Source organism: Opisthocomus hoazin, chromosome 17 (genome assembly GCF_030867145.1).
Source record: "Opisthocomus hoazin isolate bOpiHoa1 chromosome 17, bOpiHoa1.hap1, whole genome shotgun sequence".
In the NCBI taxonomy this organism is placed as follows: Eukaryota; Metazoa; Chordata; class Aves; order Opisthocomiformes; family Opisthocomidae; genus Opisthocomus; species Opisthocomus hoazin.
The window spans coordinates 5,359,463-5,377,201 of NC_134430.1; the positions used below are offsets into that span (position 1 = coordinate 5,359,463).

Sequence of the window (17,739 nt, forward strand, 5' to 3'; positions counted from 1 at the left end):
AGCAATCACAGATGTAAACCTTTAAGTAACAGACAGTGTTTACCAATTTTTCCTTTTATGTTTGAGTGACTGACTGCAAATTCCTCCTCTGACCTCCTCAGCTGGGGGTTATGGAGCACTGGATACTCGTTCAAAACACGTCCTTTTCACTTCTGCACACAAAGGTCAAGATTTTCACAAAAGATGATAAACTGTGTCTTTGAACAAGACCAGGTTAATGAAACAATGACTATAATCACCCTTCCTCACAATCTGCCTTATCCTTTTTACTGCCAGCAGCTGGGGATGGGGATGAAGCCCCACTTCAGAGCTAAGGGGATTACAGACTTCACACCTCAGGTTTCTCCTTGGTCTTTCCATCTGAACGCAGACATTTAGCCACAGGCTTTCAGCCACTCAACACACCGGAAGCAGACAATCTAAACTGCCTTTAGTTTTAAGAGCATCTTATTGAACCAGCCAACCTTGCCCATCTTCCTTGAGGAAGGAGCCCGAGAACTAACTCCTGCCCAGAAGATGAGCAGGGCTATTTGTTTAAGTCTTGCTGAAGGATTGCTGCCTTTTCGGCGATACCTTATAAATGTTTTTGAATTGACAGCCCAAGACAACGGACTGAAATAGTGATACTGACTACCAAGCTGTCTCCTCCTGCGTTTTTGGGTGGAGGAGAAGGCAGAAATCCACCCAGACACAAGGTCTGCTATTTGTGCTGATCATCGGTGTCTCCAGACTACATAAGACAGCTCTTGAAAACTGTTAAAAACTAATTCAGTGAGAAATGCCTGTTCTGGCTCTCAACCCATATTTTTATGTACTGATTTCCTGTAATTGCTAGCTGGAATAATAATAATAATAATTAAAAAATCAATAACTCTGCCATGTATTTGCACTTCAGACCAACCAAGCCAGAAAAATAACGAGGTTTGACCTTAAAAGAGTTCTATTAACGGTTGATATATCAAATGCCTTTTTTCTTTCTGTCTCATTTTCGAAACACAGTCTTGGATGCTAATTCATATTCTGGAGTTTCACGAGAGCCAGAATTGGCCCTTCTGCTATTCTCTCAAAGCCAGATACCTGAAGGAGCAGAACAATGGCTGCAGAGATGTACATAACACAGTAAAAAAGGCAGACCAGGCAGTTGCGTTCCCCCTTGGGAAGACATTTCACTGGGGAAGAATCCAAAAAAGGGAGTAGTCGGTACTGAAAAGACTCCCTGTCCTGAGCAAAGCCCTGTTATCTTCGGGTGACATTTCTCGAAACATTTTATATTCTGAAAATCTGTGGAAAGCATGCTGTAATGACAGATTACTGAGGACTTCAGATGGGGAGTCTCGCAGTCCACTGTTTCTTTTTCTATCATGAAGAGTTTTATTATCTTTCCAAAATATTTGCCTCTACAAAACTACTTCTGTGTTCCTCTATTGTGTAGAAGGCCAATTGCTGCATTCTTTCACTCTTGTATTCTGAAGGCTCTTGTTTTCTAGCACTGCTGGGATTTTACAAGCAGGGCTCAGAAAAAGGCTGAGCCTACCCTGGGGGCAACGAATGCGTCCTACTGACAAGCTTCACTCCTTAGCCTGCACACTGGCTCCGAGGTGCTTCAGATGCTGCACCACATGATCGAAGATGCTGTCTGCCCAGCTCTGGAAAAACCTTAATCCAAGGGATGTTTTGGACTTCAACTGTGCTGCTGATAACTCCAGCCATGGCCTTACAGTTCTCTGCGCAGGCAAAACCAGCCTCTTCCTATCCCCTGACACCCACCTTGCAACCTACAACAACTTCAACTGGACATCTGCAGAAATCTAGCAATTATCAAACTTGTCTGGCTGGACTTTCACCTCCCTTATCTGAGGCCTCCCTGATTGCTTTTCCTCCTCAGTCCCAAAGAGCTCGCCAACAAAATACACGGGAGGGCAGCAGGTATTAACCTGCAACTCAAACTTCATCGAAAGGAATCAAGTCAAGTGTCACAATGGCACAGAGAAGTTTTTAAACATACTGCAAAGTTTAGCAACGTGAGCCAGAAATGTGGAAGAAGCTGCTAAGAAAAAAATCACCAACTTCAAGGTACTCTGGTTTTTTTATGAAGTTATTTTAAAGGCTTTTGTTTTGTTTCTGCTCACAGTGAGCTTCCAGATAAATGCACTGAACTCCAATGTAAGAAACAGAAGCTCATGCTCCCAAGGTTGCGAGAACCATCTTCAGATTTGGTCTGCAGGATGATCTTACTCCCTCCAGGAGTCTGGCAGAGATGTTCCATCATCTGTTAGTACGCTGATTTCTGTGGAGGGCACAGCTGGCTCCTCCCTAAAACCAAGATCTGTATTAGAATATGCAAATCCTTGACAGGAACTTCTCACTCTACCTTAATCACAGCCTGACCAACCAGGGCAATACGGATGTGCACAACTGCAAGATGAAAATATTTTAGAGAAGTTTTTAAAACTTCATGCAGAGGAGGAACTGCATGCTTCTCATTCCTCCCCAAACACACACATGGAATCACAGAACCAAAGAATCACAGGATCACAGGATGGCAGGGGTTGGAAGGGACCTCTGGGGATCACCCAGCCCAACCCCCTGCCCAAGCAGGGTCACCCAGAGCAGGCTGCACAGCACCGCGGCCAGGCGGGTCCTGGATATCTCCAGAGAAGGAGACTCCACAGCCTCCCTGGGCAGCCTGGGCCAGGGCTCCATCACCCTCAGAGGGAAGAAGTTCTTCCTCGGGTTCAGGTGGAACTTCCTCTGCTTCACTTTGTGCCCGGAGCCCCTTGTCCTGTGGCTGGGCACCACTGGAAAGAGTCTGGCCCCATCCTCCTGACACCCACCCTGCAGATATTTTCAAGCATTTATAAGATCCTCTCCCAGTCTTCTCTTCTCCAGGCTGAACAAGCCCAGCTCCCTCAGCCTTTCCTCGCAGGAGAGATGCTTCAGTCCCCTCATCACCCCTGTAGCCCTCCGCTGGACTCTCTCCAGTAGTTCCTTGTCTACACACCCCACTCCTTCCTCCCTTCCCCACCAAACACATTCCCAGTTGCAGGCCAGTGACATCCACTTCTGACTCCCATCAAGGGAGAGTCTGTAAAGTCTGTTCAGCCAGCATCAGTCCTGCTCAGATGTCACGCGGGAGATCTCCTCTGCTCACGCAGTCAGACCTCAAGCAGACCACCAGCTCTTTCTCCATTCCATGCCCTCTGTGAGGCAAGGTCCTGCCCTTACACATTTCTCTGAAAACTGCAATTATCTGTGTGGACTGAAGGCTCTTCCCTTCAATCTGCTAATGGAGCAATTGAAGACATTAAGTCAAAAATCCTTTCCAAGACAGCTTTTCATGGTACTTAATAAAAAAAAAAATCTTGTAGACTGCTGTGTGTTTTGTTTTAGCAGCAGTGAGAGATGATCTTAAATTCAGGCTCAACATAAAAAACCCAGTTTCACCCTCCTGGCACAGACATGGTGAACCACCACCAAACAAAGCATCTAGCAAGAAAGGGTAGGTAACAGCAATTTCCCCTACCCCCCTTGTCTAGGACAATCAAAGAGATTCACCAACCAGTTTGAACGCTCTTGCTGGGGCTGCCTGGGAATTAGTTTCCTCCAAGTATTTCTCCCATGAGAAGGCTTTGGAATCCTTGCATCCTGAGAAAAAAACAGAGAATTAACATTTAAGTAGGAAAAATCCACACTTATTGTTACCAACAACAGAAAAGCAGCCACATGACTGTTATGTTAATCCAGCACTTAACAACGGATGGTGCTGGAAAGTGGTCTGTTTATTCATACACACCACTTACAGCACACACAGCAGCACCGCAAGTTTCCCGAGCTTCTACACAGGGCTTTAACCCTGACCTGAAAAACCTGAAGAGTTGACTTCTGTACAGCTTAATCAATTCTTCTTCTCTAGAGAAATGTGCCAATTAAGAGCCAGTGAGAGGATTCTGTGATGCACAATGGAATCACTAAATTAATTTCCTATAGTAATCTACGTGTGAGTGCCCCCAAGACTGTAGAAACTTCTTGTCTCCTGTGACCTACTCACCCATAGCTGAGTAAAACTAGCATCCTGGAGATAAAAGGCTCCATCGCCGTTAGCATAACCTCAGGCACCTACATGGGCATGCTACTCTAACAACAACGGGATGTCTCTCCCTGGCAGCTACATTTAAGAAACTGCTCTATTTTTTTTTTTTTTCCCCTTCCTATTTCAGTATTTTTTAACCTCAGTATTGTTTCCTTTTGGCAGGAGGGTGCAATGACTAAATGCACAGGACAGTCAGCAAATTGCTGCACGTAAATCTCTCAGCAGAGAAATCAGAATTGACTGCAGATTCTGCTGGGGGCACAGGCAATCGTGATGTGAGTAGGGGAACTGCACGTCACAGCCTTGTTGCACGTTCCAGGAGCAAGAACAGATGTGGTGCTGCTGAAGAGTAAGTGTTTACAATCTCTTTTGCATCTGCAGCAAAGGCACAGAGGCCAATTACTCCAATGCAGAGGGATCTTGTAATGCCACCCACTCTACTAAACTCGATACGCAGTAACTACAGAAACCGTTGCTCCAGGGCTGTCAATATAGCAAACAGCAGACATAATTTTTTGATTTTTGTTATTTTTAAGGTGAATGAGCACTTCCAAGCCTGAAAACAACATTGATTTTCCTGCAGGTTCTGTCCTTTATCATTTGCCAACATTCTCTTCATTTACTAAGAATTCTGGTGCAGCAGCAGAGAGATGTGGCTTCAGTTACTCCTTCATTTCCAGAAATTCCATCTTTTCATCTATGAAATCATGATACTGATTCCTCTTTCTTCCAGCTCACCTTACAGGATATGCTGCAAATATTTCAAAGTCCTTTCCCTTCTGAAATCTAATTCAACTATAAATTGTCAAACCCTGTTCCATTTTTTGAAAGAGTTACAAAAAAAAAAATAAAATGCAGTGGCAAAAAGTATGAACAATAATATTGTTCCGTCATTAGAGAAAAGAGTACCAAATGGAACCTGTAACTTGCAAATATGTAATTAAGTGGAAGATAAAGTTTGCAGGTTTTTTTCACTGAGGCAGGAAATAAGTCTCCCTTTCAACATACCAGGTGGTGTTGTCAGTGGGGTTCCGGTTTCTTGGCAGTAGCCAACAGGACGAATATATGGGCTGCTAGCTTCACACCTGAATCAACGAGGGAAAGTTGGCATCAGTCAATTTTAAAGCAAAAAGAAAAGCAGAATTTCAAATGCTGTCTGATATGCCTCCGCTGGGTTAGCAGATGCTTTCAGTGGGTGTGATCATGGTGTAAAAGACAAGCATTACCTCGTTAGAATTTATAACGCCAAGTTTTCAAGGCATTCAAGCTGCCCCAAAAGACAGAGAAATAGAAAGAAGCGTATCTGGTGCTTTAAAAAAAAATATCTACAAAAAGCACCCCCCCCCCCCCCCCGCCATGGACCATACCAACCACAGCTCAGCCTGGCCACAGATCATCCAAGCTAAAATGCAAAGGAAGCAAACAAACAGAAAACCAAACCCTCATCCCTAACTGAAACACCATCGCCGTGGAAGAAGGGGGAAGCAGATTTAAGGTCTTTGCCAAGAGCTGCACGTTATCCATTCATTCTAGCTGAAACCCAGTGGTAGTTTGCCTGGCTTCCAATTTTATTGCATGTTTAGATCTTCTGGGTCCCTGAAGGAGGCAGTGGGCCAATTTGTGACAGCCCCTTTTGTCACTTCTGCTCCGAGGACGGGACCAACGCAGTCATTCAGTTCTAGAAAAAAACCTGTGTGTTTTCAGCCAAGCTCTACTTTGAAGCTTTGTTTGTTTGTGTTTCCCATTAAAATTTTCAAGTTCCAAACAAAACATGGCATGAAAACAAAGCTTCACGGGCTAAAATGGTAAAGGAACGAGATCTAAATGAGATATAAAGTCCTGCAAATGGAAACTCCAGTGTTCCAAAGCTCTGCAAGACATATTTATGGCAAAGAAAGAAAAGACCAACTTGCCACCAAACAGGTGCCTGTTCTGGAGAAAAACCAAAACAAACAAAGAGAGATGCAGGAGAGACCACAGATCGAATCAGTGTTATTCTGCTAAGCAAGTGCCTTGTGCTGCTTTCACAGACAGAGTCAAAGAAAGTTACACCATTCATGTAGGTTGGAAAACATGGACCGAAGAGGCAAAATATTTCTCTGACTACTATTCCACCATGAGAGCAGGGGACCAAGACTGTCAGACGCAGAACAACTGTAGTGTAGGTCAGGACTTAAAAGCCTAAATGTTGGTAATCATTTTTATTTTCAAAAGGCCTTAGCCAAACTCTGCTGAAGCATATGGAAAAGATTTTTACCAACTTCAGTACTGCCTGCTTCCAAATGTAAGTTTGCAGAGAGACATGCCAAAACCCACTACTAGTCCTGGAGGAGAGCATGTCACTAGCTCCAGGTGGTGTCACTACTGGAGCTTACTCTTCCTTTAGCTCTGCCAGAGGAAGGGATAACAAGAACATTCCCTGACCTGACCCACGTCAGTCAGCTGCATTACCTCAAGCGCTTCCTTACCTCGAATGCTTCACAGGCAGCTCAAGCTCAGCTCGCTGGTTTTGCAGTGAGCCAACTCACAAGCAGCACTTACGCAGCAGAGAAAGCTACTGGGCAACTGGCACTTTGTAAAAACCCAAAGTAACTATCTAGATGCTTGAAAACAGATTTAAGATCCCACCTTCGGGGACTACATTTAAAATACTAGATATTACCCTTGGTGGAAGAGCAAAATAAACCACAGTCTACTTGCAGATATACATTAGAAATAGAATCTCTTTACCAGTAGTCATAACTCTCATCCCAGTTATCGAAATGAATTAGCAGGCGGTTATCCACCATGTCTCTGACGGTTGCAACACACATCAGCGACGGATTCTTCTTGTCCACTGCCTCTAGTTTCATTCCCAGACGAAAACCAGAGGGTGTGACAGGCTGAGGGAACAGGACATCAAGAAAGGGAAATGAGTCACGTTCTCACTCAGGCCATTTAAATTACCCTTATAAACTCATTCCAGGTTGTAATCCTAAAACCCACAGACCAAAACACACTATAGTTACTAGCAAGAGGTCTACAGACAAGATTTCCATGTGTTCTGGCAAAGATTGTTACTGTTTCTAAAAAAGAGCTGATGTAGCTCGAATAACAGAATCTGCAGGTACACACCACCACTACAGATGCAAAGGCTAAGATGCACACGCCTTCCAGTGCTGAGTACTGGCTAAGGGTAAGCGTGAGCATGGCAGGTCCTGTCTTATTAGTGGAAAAGTTAGAGTCTTCAGGTAAAACAGGTGACTGGGAAGCAGAGCAGAGCTGCAGCCTTAGGCCCTGATCCTACTGAAGTCAGTGCTCTGCCCATCTGTGGCGTCAAATCCGCCAGACCGTGGACTTTGTATCATCTGAATGACACAAAACGGGAGTGAGTGTTATACAGGAACCGAGGCTAACAACCAAAACGAAAGCAACAGCAGGTGAAGCATGAAAAATGCTCAAGATCCATAGCCTCATAATGAATCCCATGGCGCACATGAGTATGCTGCTGGAAACCAGAAATTATTTTGGAAATCATTAAATTAGAGGAAAGTGACACAAATATCTTGACTGTAGGGACACAGCAAAACAGACCATTGTAATATATTTAATAAATGGTAGAGTAAATCTTCTCCACTAGTATTAAGGAGGAGGGGAAATACAAATTGTCCCTCTGGAAAGTCAGTGACTGAGGGAAGGAAGAAAAACTGTACTAGTTTCCCATCTTAAAAATAAATCACAGCAGAAAATAGCTTGCATCTGATTGTACCATGGTTGTACCTCTGACATGAGCATATTAAAACCACGCAAAATATTCTGGTCAAAACTCACTTAGCACCAGACCTATGTGAAACATCTTGTATTCAACACCACCACTTACAGTGCTGAGGGTCTTGAAAAGGCTTTTTGGAGCTGCTTGAGCTTTGCAATTCTTCAAATAGGAAGTCCAATTAAATTCTCCCTCCTTGAAACCTAGGAAGAGAGATAAAAAGACTGTTTTACGCAGCCCCGTTACATTCAGATTGGTTTTTCAGAAATGGAAATTACCTGGGAAGAATATGAACTTTGCATGTTAACTGCCCTTCTACAATCTTCAGGGGTTATGCATTTCAGCTAAAACATCTCTCTCTTTTTCAGTAAAACGTTCAATCATTAATCTCAACCTTCAAATGTTTATAGCAAATTGAATGCAGGAAAGCAGCAAGATCTGCACTCCAAAGAGACTCCTTGCTTTACATGCTCATCCAATAAAGAGTTTCTAATTTCACTAACGACATCAATCTTTGGGAATATCAAAAGGAAGCTGTTTTGTTCTTTTGTGATTCACTGTCTTAGTTACACCTCTTCCCCTTAAGCCACTCAGATCAAGTTCCACAATGAAATCACACTGAAAATGAAACATGCAGAGCCAGGACAACTAGTTCTTAGCAGAATTTATGGTTTCTTGTATGCCATTCTATTTTTTTTTTTCATACCTTTAGGAGGGAGCAGCTTATGACTTGTTTTTTCACACCAGCCAACAGGATGGATGTCTGAGGAATCAGCATTAACCCAGAAGTCATAGCACTCAGGATAACCATCAAAGTGTAACCGCATTCTGTACCCTTGTACCTATAACGAGGGGAGTTCTGATTATCATAAAGAATCATAAAGAAGTTAAACACTAATCAAACACTCCTTCCATATTTGGATTTATAGATTAAAGTAAATTTAAGATCTCCTTGATTTCTCAAAAGTCTAGTTTCATTTTTCCTCACTTAAGTCTTCCAGTTTCCACGCTCCTCTTTCCTCATTTCAAACAGTAGAAAATAAAACTGGTCAGTGTAACTTCAGAGGCCTCCTATTGCATACTCACACACATATTCCTGTGTGGCAATATCTGGCGTACAAACGCAGCCTGAGAACTTTTATGTCTATACCAGATCAACACAGATCCTGCAGAAGCATAAAAGCATTTTGACTCGCCTATATTTACTAAGTCTTAGGGCCTAACTGAATTGTTCGTTTTCATATTTGTTCATTGCATGCAACTAATAGGTTTTCCATTCTGAGTTAAAACTGCAAAAATCTGACAGTAGGATTTTGGGTTTAGATCCTTAATCACATAACACTATTCCTTCAGTGCCACCTTGAACTCCTCCTAATGATTAATTAATTAAAGTACTATTATTCTTATGTTTCTACATTTCACTGAAAAAAATCCTAAATGCACATGAGACTTTTGGAATCAAATATAGGAAAAGCAACTACCTCAGCCACTGTGAGAACACAAAATCGAGAGGGATGTTCAGGATCCAGCCCTTCCAATTTCATTCCAACTTTAAATCCATTTCGGCCTTGAGGAAATGACTGATACTGTGACGGGGAAAGAAGGAAACATTTGTTTTTAATTCCTAAACACAAAATCTATTGCAGAGCAGTCATCAGATATACTTAAGGCTTCAAAATCTCAACTCAGAGAAGAAAATTCTATCACTAAATGACTGCTGCCTTAATAGACAGGAGCAGGTACAGAGATCAATCATGGTATGATCACCACATTTCAGATTTACTTCTTACTCTAATTAATCTCTCAAAAACACTGAACCACGAGCCTGTTGCAATTAGCTATGAACAAATTTTTCAGCAGATGCAGTAATGATGTCTATTCAAACACAAACGAATCCCCTTCATAGCCCAATGTAGGAGGGCTGGCAGAAACAAAGAGCCAGGAAAGCGAAAATCATTTTGCCTGTGTCAGCATGAGGTCAGCAGTCCAGACTTCCCAAAAAGTAACTTGTCATCTTCAAATGGCAAAATGGACAAAGCACGTTGGATCTGGAGCCCACTGTCACAGTCGCTCCAGAAAACATTTGTGGTTTTCATTTATTTGCAGTCTTAATCCAAATTAAACATATGAAGCATAGTAAAGGCTTTAAAGAAATCTGAACCGGAACTACAAATGGCTTATTGCATCCGCTGCAGTTACCCGACTTGCCTTCTCATCTCACTCTGTAAGGTGCCAACAGCCCGTGGCTTTTTGGAGCTCACTGAGAGCTGAACTCTTAAAGTGGGCTGGTGTGCTGCAGTGCAGAAGCAGCTTCACCAAGGCTAAACTCATGCTCTCCCACCTTCAATGCATCAGACTATGAATGAACACAACTTCCACCCTCCCTCGTAACAGTCACTTCTCACTGAGGCCATCCACTACACTCACAGAGCTAAACGACTTGCAGTTCTCTACGGAGGAAGGCTGGGAGGGGTGTTGTACAACCACAGAGGAAGCATAGGACGTATGAAAGACATTAAGCTGTCCCACTCCAAAGCTACTTGGAGCTTGTCTAACAGCCCATTTATCCAGAGTTACCCAAAGCAGATCGAAACAGTCATTGTTTACTTGTAAGAGAGATTCAACCAGCATTTTTTACACCCTGGTCTGGGATGAGACTCACAGGGCAGATGCTTGTTTTCACAGTGCTTCAGGGCTGGAAACAAACATGTGGGGGTTTTACTGCCTGCTTGCCTGAAACAACTCATAAATGTAACTGCTGGTTTAAGGGTAGTCTCCAACCCGACCTCCACTGAGTTAGTAATTCTATGATGTTGCCCGAGAAAACCATAGCAAAAGAGCTGAAAAAGCTGCCAACCTCTCTGAACAGTTTTAGGGGAGCAGCTGGCATCTGTTCCTCTTCTAAGTAGGAAACCCAGTTCCATCCCTTCTTCTTCTTTCCAGGAACAACTAAGCAATTAAAAGCAAAGAGAAAAATGAATGTTTCTCTCAGATGCTTCCCACTCTACTCTCTCTTCCCACGTACACGCCAATGCTGTTTTGCTGTTGTACCCCAAAGGAGGCAGTGTTACCCAACTTTTAAGGAAAGGTATGAATTCCAACGGTAGAAAAACCATGCTCATTTCTCATAAAAAAAAAATTTATTATATTACAGGTCAAATCAATTGTGGCACCCGGATTGCTGGCAAGCTGCCCATGGAAAGCTGCCACTGCAAAGTTTGGACAAGATATCATAACTTAAAATCGTGGAAAAGAAATCCTTCTCCTGATATTTCACCGAGGAATAAGGGGTTAGATATAAACTAAAAGACAGCACAAACAGCATATAATTGAAGCTGAAATAAACCTAAAAGAAAACAAATGAAAAACCAAGTGAATTTTTGTTCAGTTCACAAGTGGTTTTTTAATGTATTTACACACACATATATTTATAATCTGCTAATACCACAATGCATCTACTAGAGAGGCAGCCACCAGTACACAGATGATGAGAACAACTTGGGCAGGTGCTTGGATTCATTCTAGCAGGACCACAGTCATGCACATAGAAAATTATGTTTTAAACACATATTAAAAGTCTCCCCCCAGTTTACATATGCTAACTCCTTTAAGATATATAATACATTTAACCCGAAGTCTATAATCAATCGCATGTTGTTTACATCTTATTTTCTATTTAGCATTTGTAGTCTGTGGCTATGCAGCTCTCCAAAGTCAATGGAAAAAATACTCTTACTGACTTCAGTGAGCTTTGGATCAGGCTGTCTCCTTGTAGATCCTCTACACTGTGCCCACCATGCAGGCAAATCTACTATATTCTTGCTAATACATTTCAGAAGACTGACTGTGGTAAGAGGGTTATGTACCTAATAAGCTCTTCTGAATGTGAAATGAGCTCTACTGTCCTTTCCTCTTCTGTTTACTATGATTCATTTTATAATAGCTAGTAAAAAAATCTATAAACATTAAAGAAAAGAGACTATGAGCTTAGCTCACCTTGTTTTATTGGTTTAGTGTTTCTGCGGCTTTTCATATTATTTGATTTATTCTTCTCCTAGACACAGATATGTTAAAAAAAAGTTTAGCAATATTGTTTTTTCCTCTCTCTTTGATCATCTCACAATGCAGGTACAATAAGGATGTAACATGTAACTAACAGGACTATTAGCTAGCATTATTTTCTTTTGAATAACCCTGCAAGAACCTTAGTAGGGTATGTTACATATAGAACTTTGATCCTGCAGTATCCCAAAGTGCTTTAAAAATTATTTAATATATGCTACTAAAGTTCATTTAAATACGGCTACTGAAGAGCAACATGGGCCCAAAATCTCCATTACAACACACAGGATTTGCTTTCTGCAATGCAGGATTTACTGCTCACATAAGAAACCCTACTGTAAAGCTCCACTTCCCTTTTCCTTTCAGATGTTCTATGTCCATCTACGCCAGAGAATGGATACAGAAAAAAAATTTAATAAATTTATGAAGCCCTGGAGGAAGCCTCAAGTAACTACTGTCACAGATGAACACCCCAGAAAATGGGGCCTCCCTGTGCCACACTCCGAGCCAGACTGCCATTCACATTTCTTCTACGTGGTTTTCAAACTCCTGTTAATTCACCCAGGGTTGTCATTTCTCAAAGCAAACAAAAAAGGGCAATATCTGAAATGCAAAGCTGCCTGTCGGACATGCCCCAGAAGAGACAGGGGGGCAGTTTCAAATGAGAAGGAGGACAAGAAAGAAGGCAAGTACTTCTGAAACCATATGTACTTAACAACATCTTATACACACCACAGAGAAAAGCTGAGCAACAAGATGAGTAAAACTGTTCATGGCATCAGAAGTTTCAGCTTGCCCTACTAACAAACACGCACCCCAGCGTCTCTGCATTATAAAAGCACTTGCAACACGTGCATATACATAAACTGGTTCAGGCCTGAGATGCTATGCACACGGTAGCAGAGTGCAGGCGTGCACAAAGAAGGGCCCCTAATGGGAGTAAGATGCTTAATGACAGTTAAGAAAAGATCATGTCAGGACTGAGGTACTTCTATTCATCTACCATTACTACAGGTTTCTAGTAGTGTAGTGCAAGTACCTAATAAAAAGCAATCAAACTCTGCAGCTTGACAATAATCTTCAATATCACATAATAGTACTTGACTGCAGTTAGATATAGTATTTTTAGAGGCATGTGTTTTTACTACCGTGAAACACACTTGGTGCGCAGGGTTACTACTCCCATGAAGATACAGTCTGAAATCCTGCCCTGGACTTCACACGAGCTATTCACCCTTATGACTCCTCAGACTTCAGAACAGATATTCTCCTTACTGATGTAAACCAGGATCAGACCCAGACCATTCTCATGGGTACAGAACAACCTCCCCCAGTTCAGTTTGCATTGCACAGTGAAATCTGACACACAGAATGGTCCCTGCTCTTCACAGTTCTCTTTAAAGAAAATACATGCAGCCTCATTTACCTCATCCTCATCTGCATTTTCCTCGTCATCGTCAGACTCCAGAAGCAGTCTTCTCTTCCTTCGGAGACGTTTGACAGGTCTCTCCGCCTCATTCACCTGACAGCCACTGCTGGTATTAAAATTTCTAGCATTTTCCCTGTTTCTGCAATCATCTGGAATGTCTCTGGTATCACTAAACATCCAAAATTGAAAACAAAATCAAATTAAAAGTGCAACAATACTTCTGCAGTATTCCCAGTGTCTCTGTACATCTTCGGAGGAATGAGGATGTCTGGGCTGAGAACCTAAAGAAGTGGATCATGGTTGCAGGATTTGCCAGATATATATCTTTTAAAAGCACTCCAAAGTACTGCCACAGCTCTCACTACCAGAGCAGCTTGAGAAGGTTTTTAACTTTGCCTTTTTACAACCCTACAGGAAGTTAAGACATCATCTGTATCTGCAGGAGGAGGAACTGAGGCACCAAGCACACAACCAGCACTTCCGCAGGCTGGGAAGAGAAATGAAGACGGAGCTCTAGAGGGGAGCTTTCCTCCGTCACGCATGGGAGCCTGAAGCGTAACAGGAAGGTCACCGGCAGAGCTGCGCAGGGAGCTCTGCTTCAGCCGTGCCACAGTAGCTATGCTCTGAGGATTTCATTCTACTCCCAGCAATGCTTTTGTCTAACACAATGTTCTCTTTAAACATTTTTAAACACAGAACAGGAAAAATGTGGGCTTTCTTTACCTGTCCCTGTGCTGCTGGGAGCCTGTTTGAGTACAAAACTTCCCATTCTCAGAGCAATCCATTGGCTCACAGGTTTGGAAATCGGAGCAGGGCACGTATTCTCCGGGCACTGCAGAAGAAAAGGACAACTATTAAATTACAATGTTAAAACACCTTCCATGCAATTAGTTCTGTCAAAGTCCTTTACAAACTTTCATTAAGCGACCCTCAGTATCCCATTGTAAGGGAAGTAATTATCTCTTTGTGGTCACATAGAAAGAGCGTACCACCTCATTACAGAAAAAACCCGTTTTATCTGTGGTATTTTAATTTTGGAGAAACCCTGCCCCCTGTAAAAGTGATAAAGGAGGATATAATCTCAAGGCTATAACCAGGACACAGTTACAAATCTTCTTGTATTTCTTTATTCCTAATAACCCTCTAACTTGTAAGGTAAATGTCAAACAAGTCCTTTTTGTCTGGATACTTTTAATGCAGTTGGTTAAGTTTAAAAACTTCAGCATTTATATCCATTTTGTAGATATGAAAATCCTTCATAGGCAGCCTCTAAAAATAACACATTATTGATGGGAGAACAGAAACAATTATTTCTATATCTAGCAAGGGATATATATCAATCTTTCATCTGAGTGAAAGCATGAAAATGTAAGGAATAACTCCAATATATCATTTATGCTTACTTTCTCCTATGATTTCAGTTTCTTTCTAATGCAAATCAATTCATGTTTAATAATTTAACAAAACGTAACTACAGTGATACCCACTACCAGGCACTGGCACTATCCCGATGCACACTTTGCTCAAGTAATTTGATGTGCAAACTGTGCATGGGGGCCCTTACGTATACATTGTTCCTATTCTGCATGTAGTGGCACCATTTGTGTGCACTGGCTTGATCAATCCATTCTCAGATGCACCATTAAACACTTTAAAAGAAGAAAAAACCCATCACACCACACCATCCAGAACGCTGAGATATGAGTCACTTTGCTCTTTGTTTAAAGCCATTTCCGTAGCCTCCTTAGCAGTACTTGTACTCACTCTGCTAAGACGACTGACATTTTTCATTTCTGTTTGATTGGTCCCTGTAGCCCAATACAGATGTCAGATGGTCCTGGCTGGAACTGGGCAGGCAGACTGCCTACGCGCAAAGCGCACGCATGCCTGTTTGTATCACAGCGTAAAGCCTCTCCCTGTGCCGTTGGGGACCAATGATTCCAGGCAGGGAAAGACAAAACAGGGAAAACTTGCAAGACCAAGTGCGCTTGAAGAGCTCTGCTCAATTAGAAGTCACACTGATCTATGGAATACACTTGGACTAAAAGGGTGTGAAAAATTCTTAGTGCTGAGGTGTCCACATAAGGGCCAGTTCTTCACCTGCTGGACTGACATCACCTCAGCTACCGCAGATGAGGACAATGACCCACAATCCGCAGGAGCATAAGTGAATGCCTGTAAGTGTAAGTGAATCTGCAGAGCTTGCAAAGAAATTCGAGATGAGAAAAGCCAGCAGGGAAGACAGGTACAAAGCCTTCTTAACCGAAATCAGAAATAGTTCCACCACAATTCTGGGGAAAGCCAACTGGCAGATGCTTGACCAGGCAGGCAACATGAGGAGAGATCGTTCTCTCTTCACAGGAGAAATTCCCTCCATAGGGATGTATGACTTCAGTGACGTAGCCCTGCCTTGACTAGGGATCTGGCAGCGCTAACACAGACCTCACACAAAGAGTTAACGTCCTTTCAATTACGGCACCAGGACGCACCGGTGATGTCAAAGACAATGAGACACTGAACAGGCTCCAGCCACAGTCCTGTGGTGCCTCTGTGCCCCAAGCTAATTCTCAAGTCTCCCGCCACCACCGTAGAAGATCTGTTTCGGTACAAGGCATCTGGCAAACCTACCAAGGGCTCCCCATGCCACAACCACACACTGTCACGTTTAACCAAGAGCATCTTTAAAATATGACCTTACGCTGGCTGGCTAATAGTACTCAAGGGATGAGAGCTTCTAATCATCTCTCACTCCCTAGAATCGGTCTCCAACTGTACCCTCTGGAAGACACTCAGGCACATCTGCAATGGAGCTCCACTAAAACAATGAGTAATTTAATCAAAGGAAACTAGTGATTTACCAAAGTGAGTGAGGCTGGCCAGCTTAACCAACCAAGCAGTCTGGAATGAAAGAGCTCAGAGGTTAACATAAATATTCTGTTTTGAGCTACTGCTTTCTGGATAAACAGAGTAAGAACAGGTCTGCAAAGAACTGAGATATTTCTTGTCCATCACATTGATGTGCATGCCCAGTAACATGCTTGTATTATCCTGTTAAAACTAGATTTTCTCCTAATTCCAATTATAGTAGCCTTAGAAACCGCAAAACTTTTATAGCTAATAGTGTTCTCTTGGCATGAGCCAGGTTAGAGAAGACTCTCAAGGCTGCTCTTGTACAGATAATTAACACTACTGGGGATTCATCCCGAGCCAGGAATGCCACGTTAGCACAGCACTGTGCCATCCACTTCTGCTCCACACTGCATAATGCATGCAACCAGAGAAAGAAATCACACTGGAAGTTCCCATCGTCCTTAAGAGTGGTCAGCTAAGGCACAGCTATACCAGTAAATCACATAGTGCCACTGCCCGCAACTCAGCCACGTGCATCTTTAGCACAGCCCTGGGGCACTTCTGGCCTAGGGCCCCTAGCACCATCCCAAGCGATTCCCAAGCATGGCTCGGCTCAGGAGTTAGCATGGAGCCGAGACCCTGCCCACTGGGTGCAATCACTCTGTTCTGGAGGCTGAGAGTGTTTAATACTGTATATAAGACCAGAGCATTCTGGTCTCAAAGCTCCAACACAGGCAGTTTAGTTTAATACAGGCACAGACTTAATTGCTGTCATGACAAGTGCATTACGTGTGTTAGGGATAAACATTGATGTCATTGCTGATCCACTACCCTGGAAAGAAGGGGCTTGTTCTTCTCAGAATCACCACTTACAGAGATCCCAGGACGTAAGTTAAAACTCAGCGTGAGAGGGGTGTTTGACTACATCGGCGAAATCTAGCCCAGATCATTTATACAAGCACACTTACCCTCCACAAAGGCGAGCACAATGCGTGCACCAGGTACTGTTATGACTATGCAGTAATTACATTCACTCTAAATACTCCTAAAATATTCGAAATAAGACAGTGACTCACTCCACTTGCTGTGCCAGGGAGCACCATGCTACTAAACACACATTTCAGTTAGACCTGTTTCTAGAAGCCTTTTCAGAAATTGTACATTCTCTTCCACAGCAAAAAGCTCACCTTCCAAACCAGTGCTAGAGGCAGCGGAAGTGTTGAAAGCAGAAGGAGCAAAGCTGGCTGCGCTGGCATTTACTGCTGAGGCTAAAAGTGCTTCTACGGCTTCTGTTTCTGCTTCAATAACCATTTCTAGCAGTCCAAACTCAAAATAGAACTGCAGGTAAGAGAAAAAAGCAAGCTAATAAGTAGTAGTTAACAGGCTAGGAAGGGGGACAGGAAGGAATAGGATTCCCTGAGGAGCAACTTGGTATGGGACAAAAAGACATAGCTGTATGTACATTAAAAAGCATTAAATATAAGTAACAGGGCGAAACCCAACACAACTCTTCCTCAAAATGCCACCAACAGGCCCCCCAAAAACCCCAATGATGCATTC

The 17,739-nt window shown here is 42.8% G+C and overlaps 1 protein-coding gene across 2 annotated transcripts in view; it reads right to left on the bottom strand.

Annotated features, from left to right (window-relative positions):
• LOC104338113 (lethal(3)malignant brain tumor-like protein 3) overlaps nt 1-17,439 on the bottom strand; it is a 38,250-nt gene extending 20,811 nt beyond the window's left edge. The window contains exons 1-11 of one of the 2 annotated variants that reach the window (XM_075438063.1): nt 17,367-17,439; nt 14,053-14,161; nt 13,327-13,498; nt 11,835-11,892; nt 10,696-10,787; nt 9,320-9,424; nt 8,545-8,680; nt 7,950-8,041; nt 6,821-6,972; nt 5,099-5,175; nt 3,560-3,645 (exon numbers count right to left, since the gene is read on the bottom strand). In XM_075438063.1, the coding sequence (XP_075294178.1) occupies nt 3,560-3,645; nt 5,099-5,175; nt 6,821-6,972; nt 7,950-8,041; nt 8,545-8,680; nt 9,320-9,424; nt 10,696-10,787; nt 11,835-11,892; nt 13,327-13,498; nt 14,053-14,114 (1,032 nt within the window). In that variant the 5' untranslated portion in view covers nt 14,115-14,161; nt 17,367-17,439. Of the gene's footprint in view, nt 1-3,559; nt 3,646-5,098; nt 5,176-6,820; nt 6,973-7,949; nt 8,042-8,544; nt 8,681-9,319; nt 9,425-10,695; nt 10,788-11,834; nt 11,893-13,326; nt 13,499-14,052; nt 14,162-17,366 lie in introns of those variants that run through there. The other variant, XM_075438064.1, reaches the window with a different exon arrangement.
• Between the last annotated feature and the right edge of the window lie 300 nt (nt 17,440-17,739).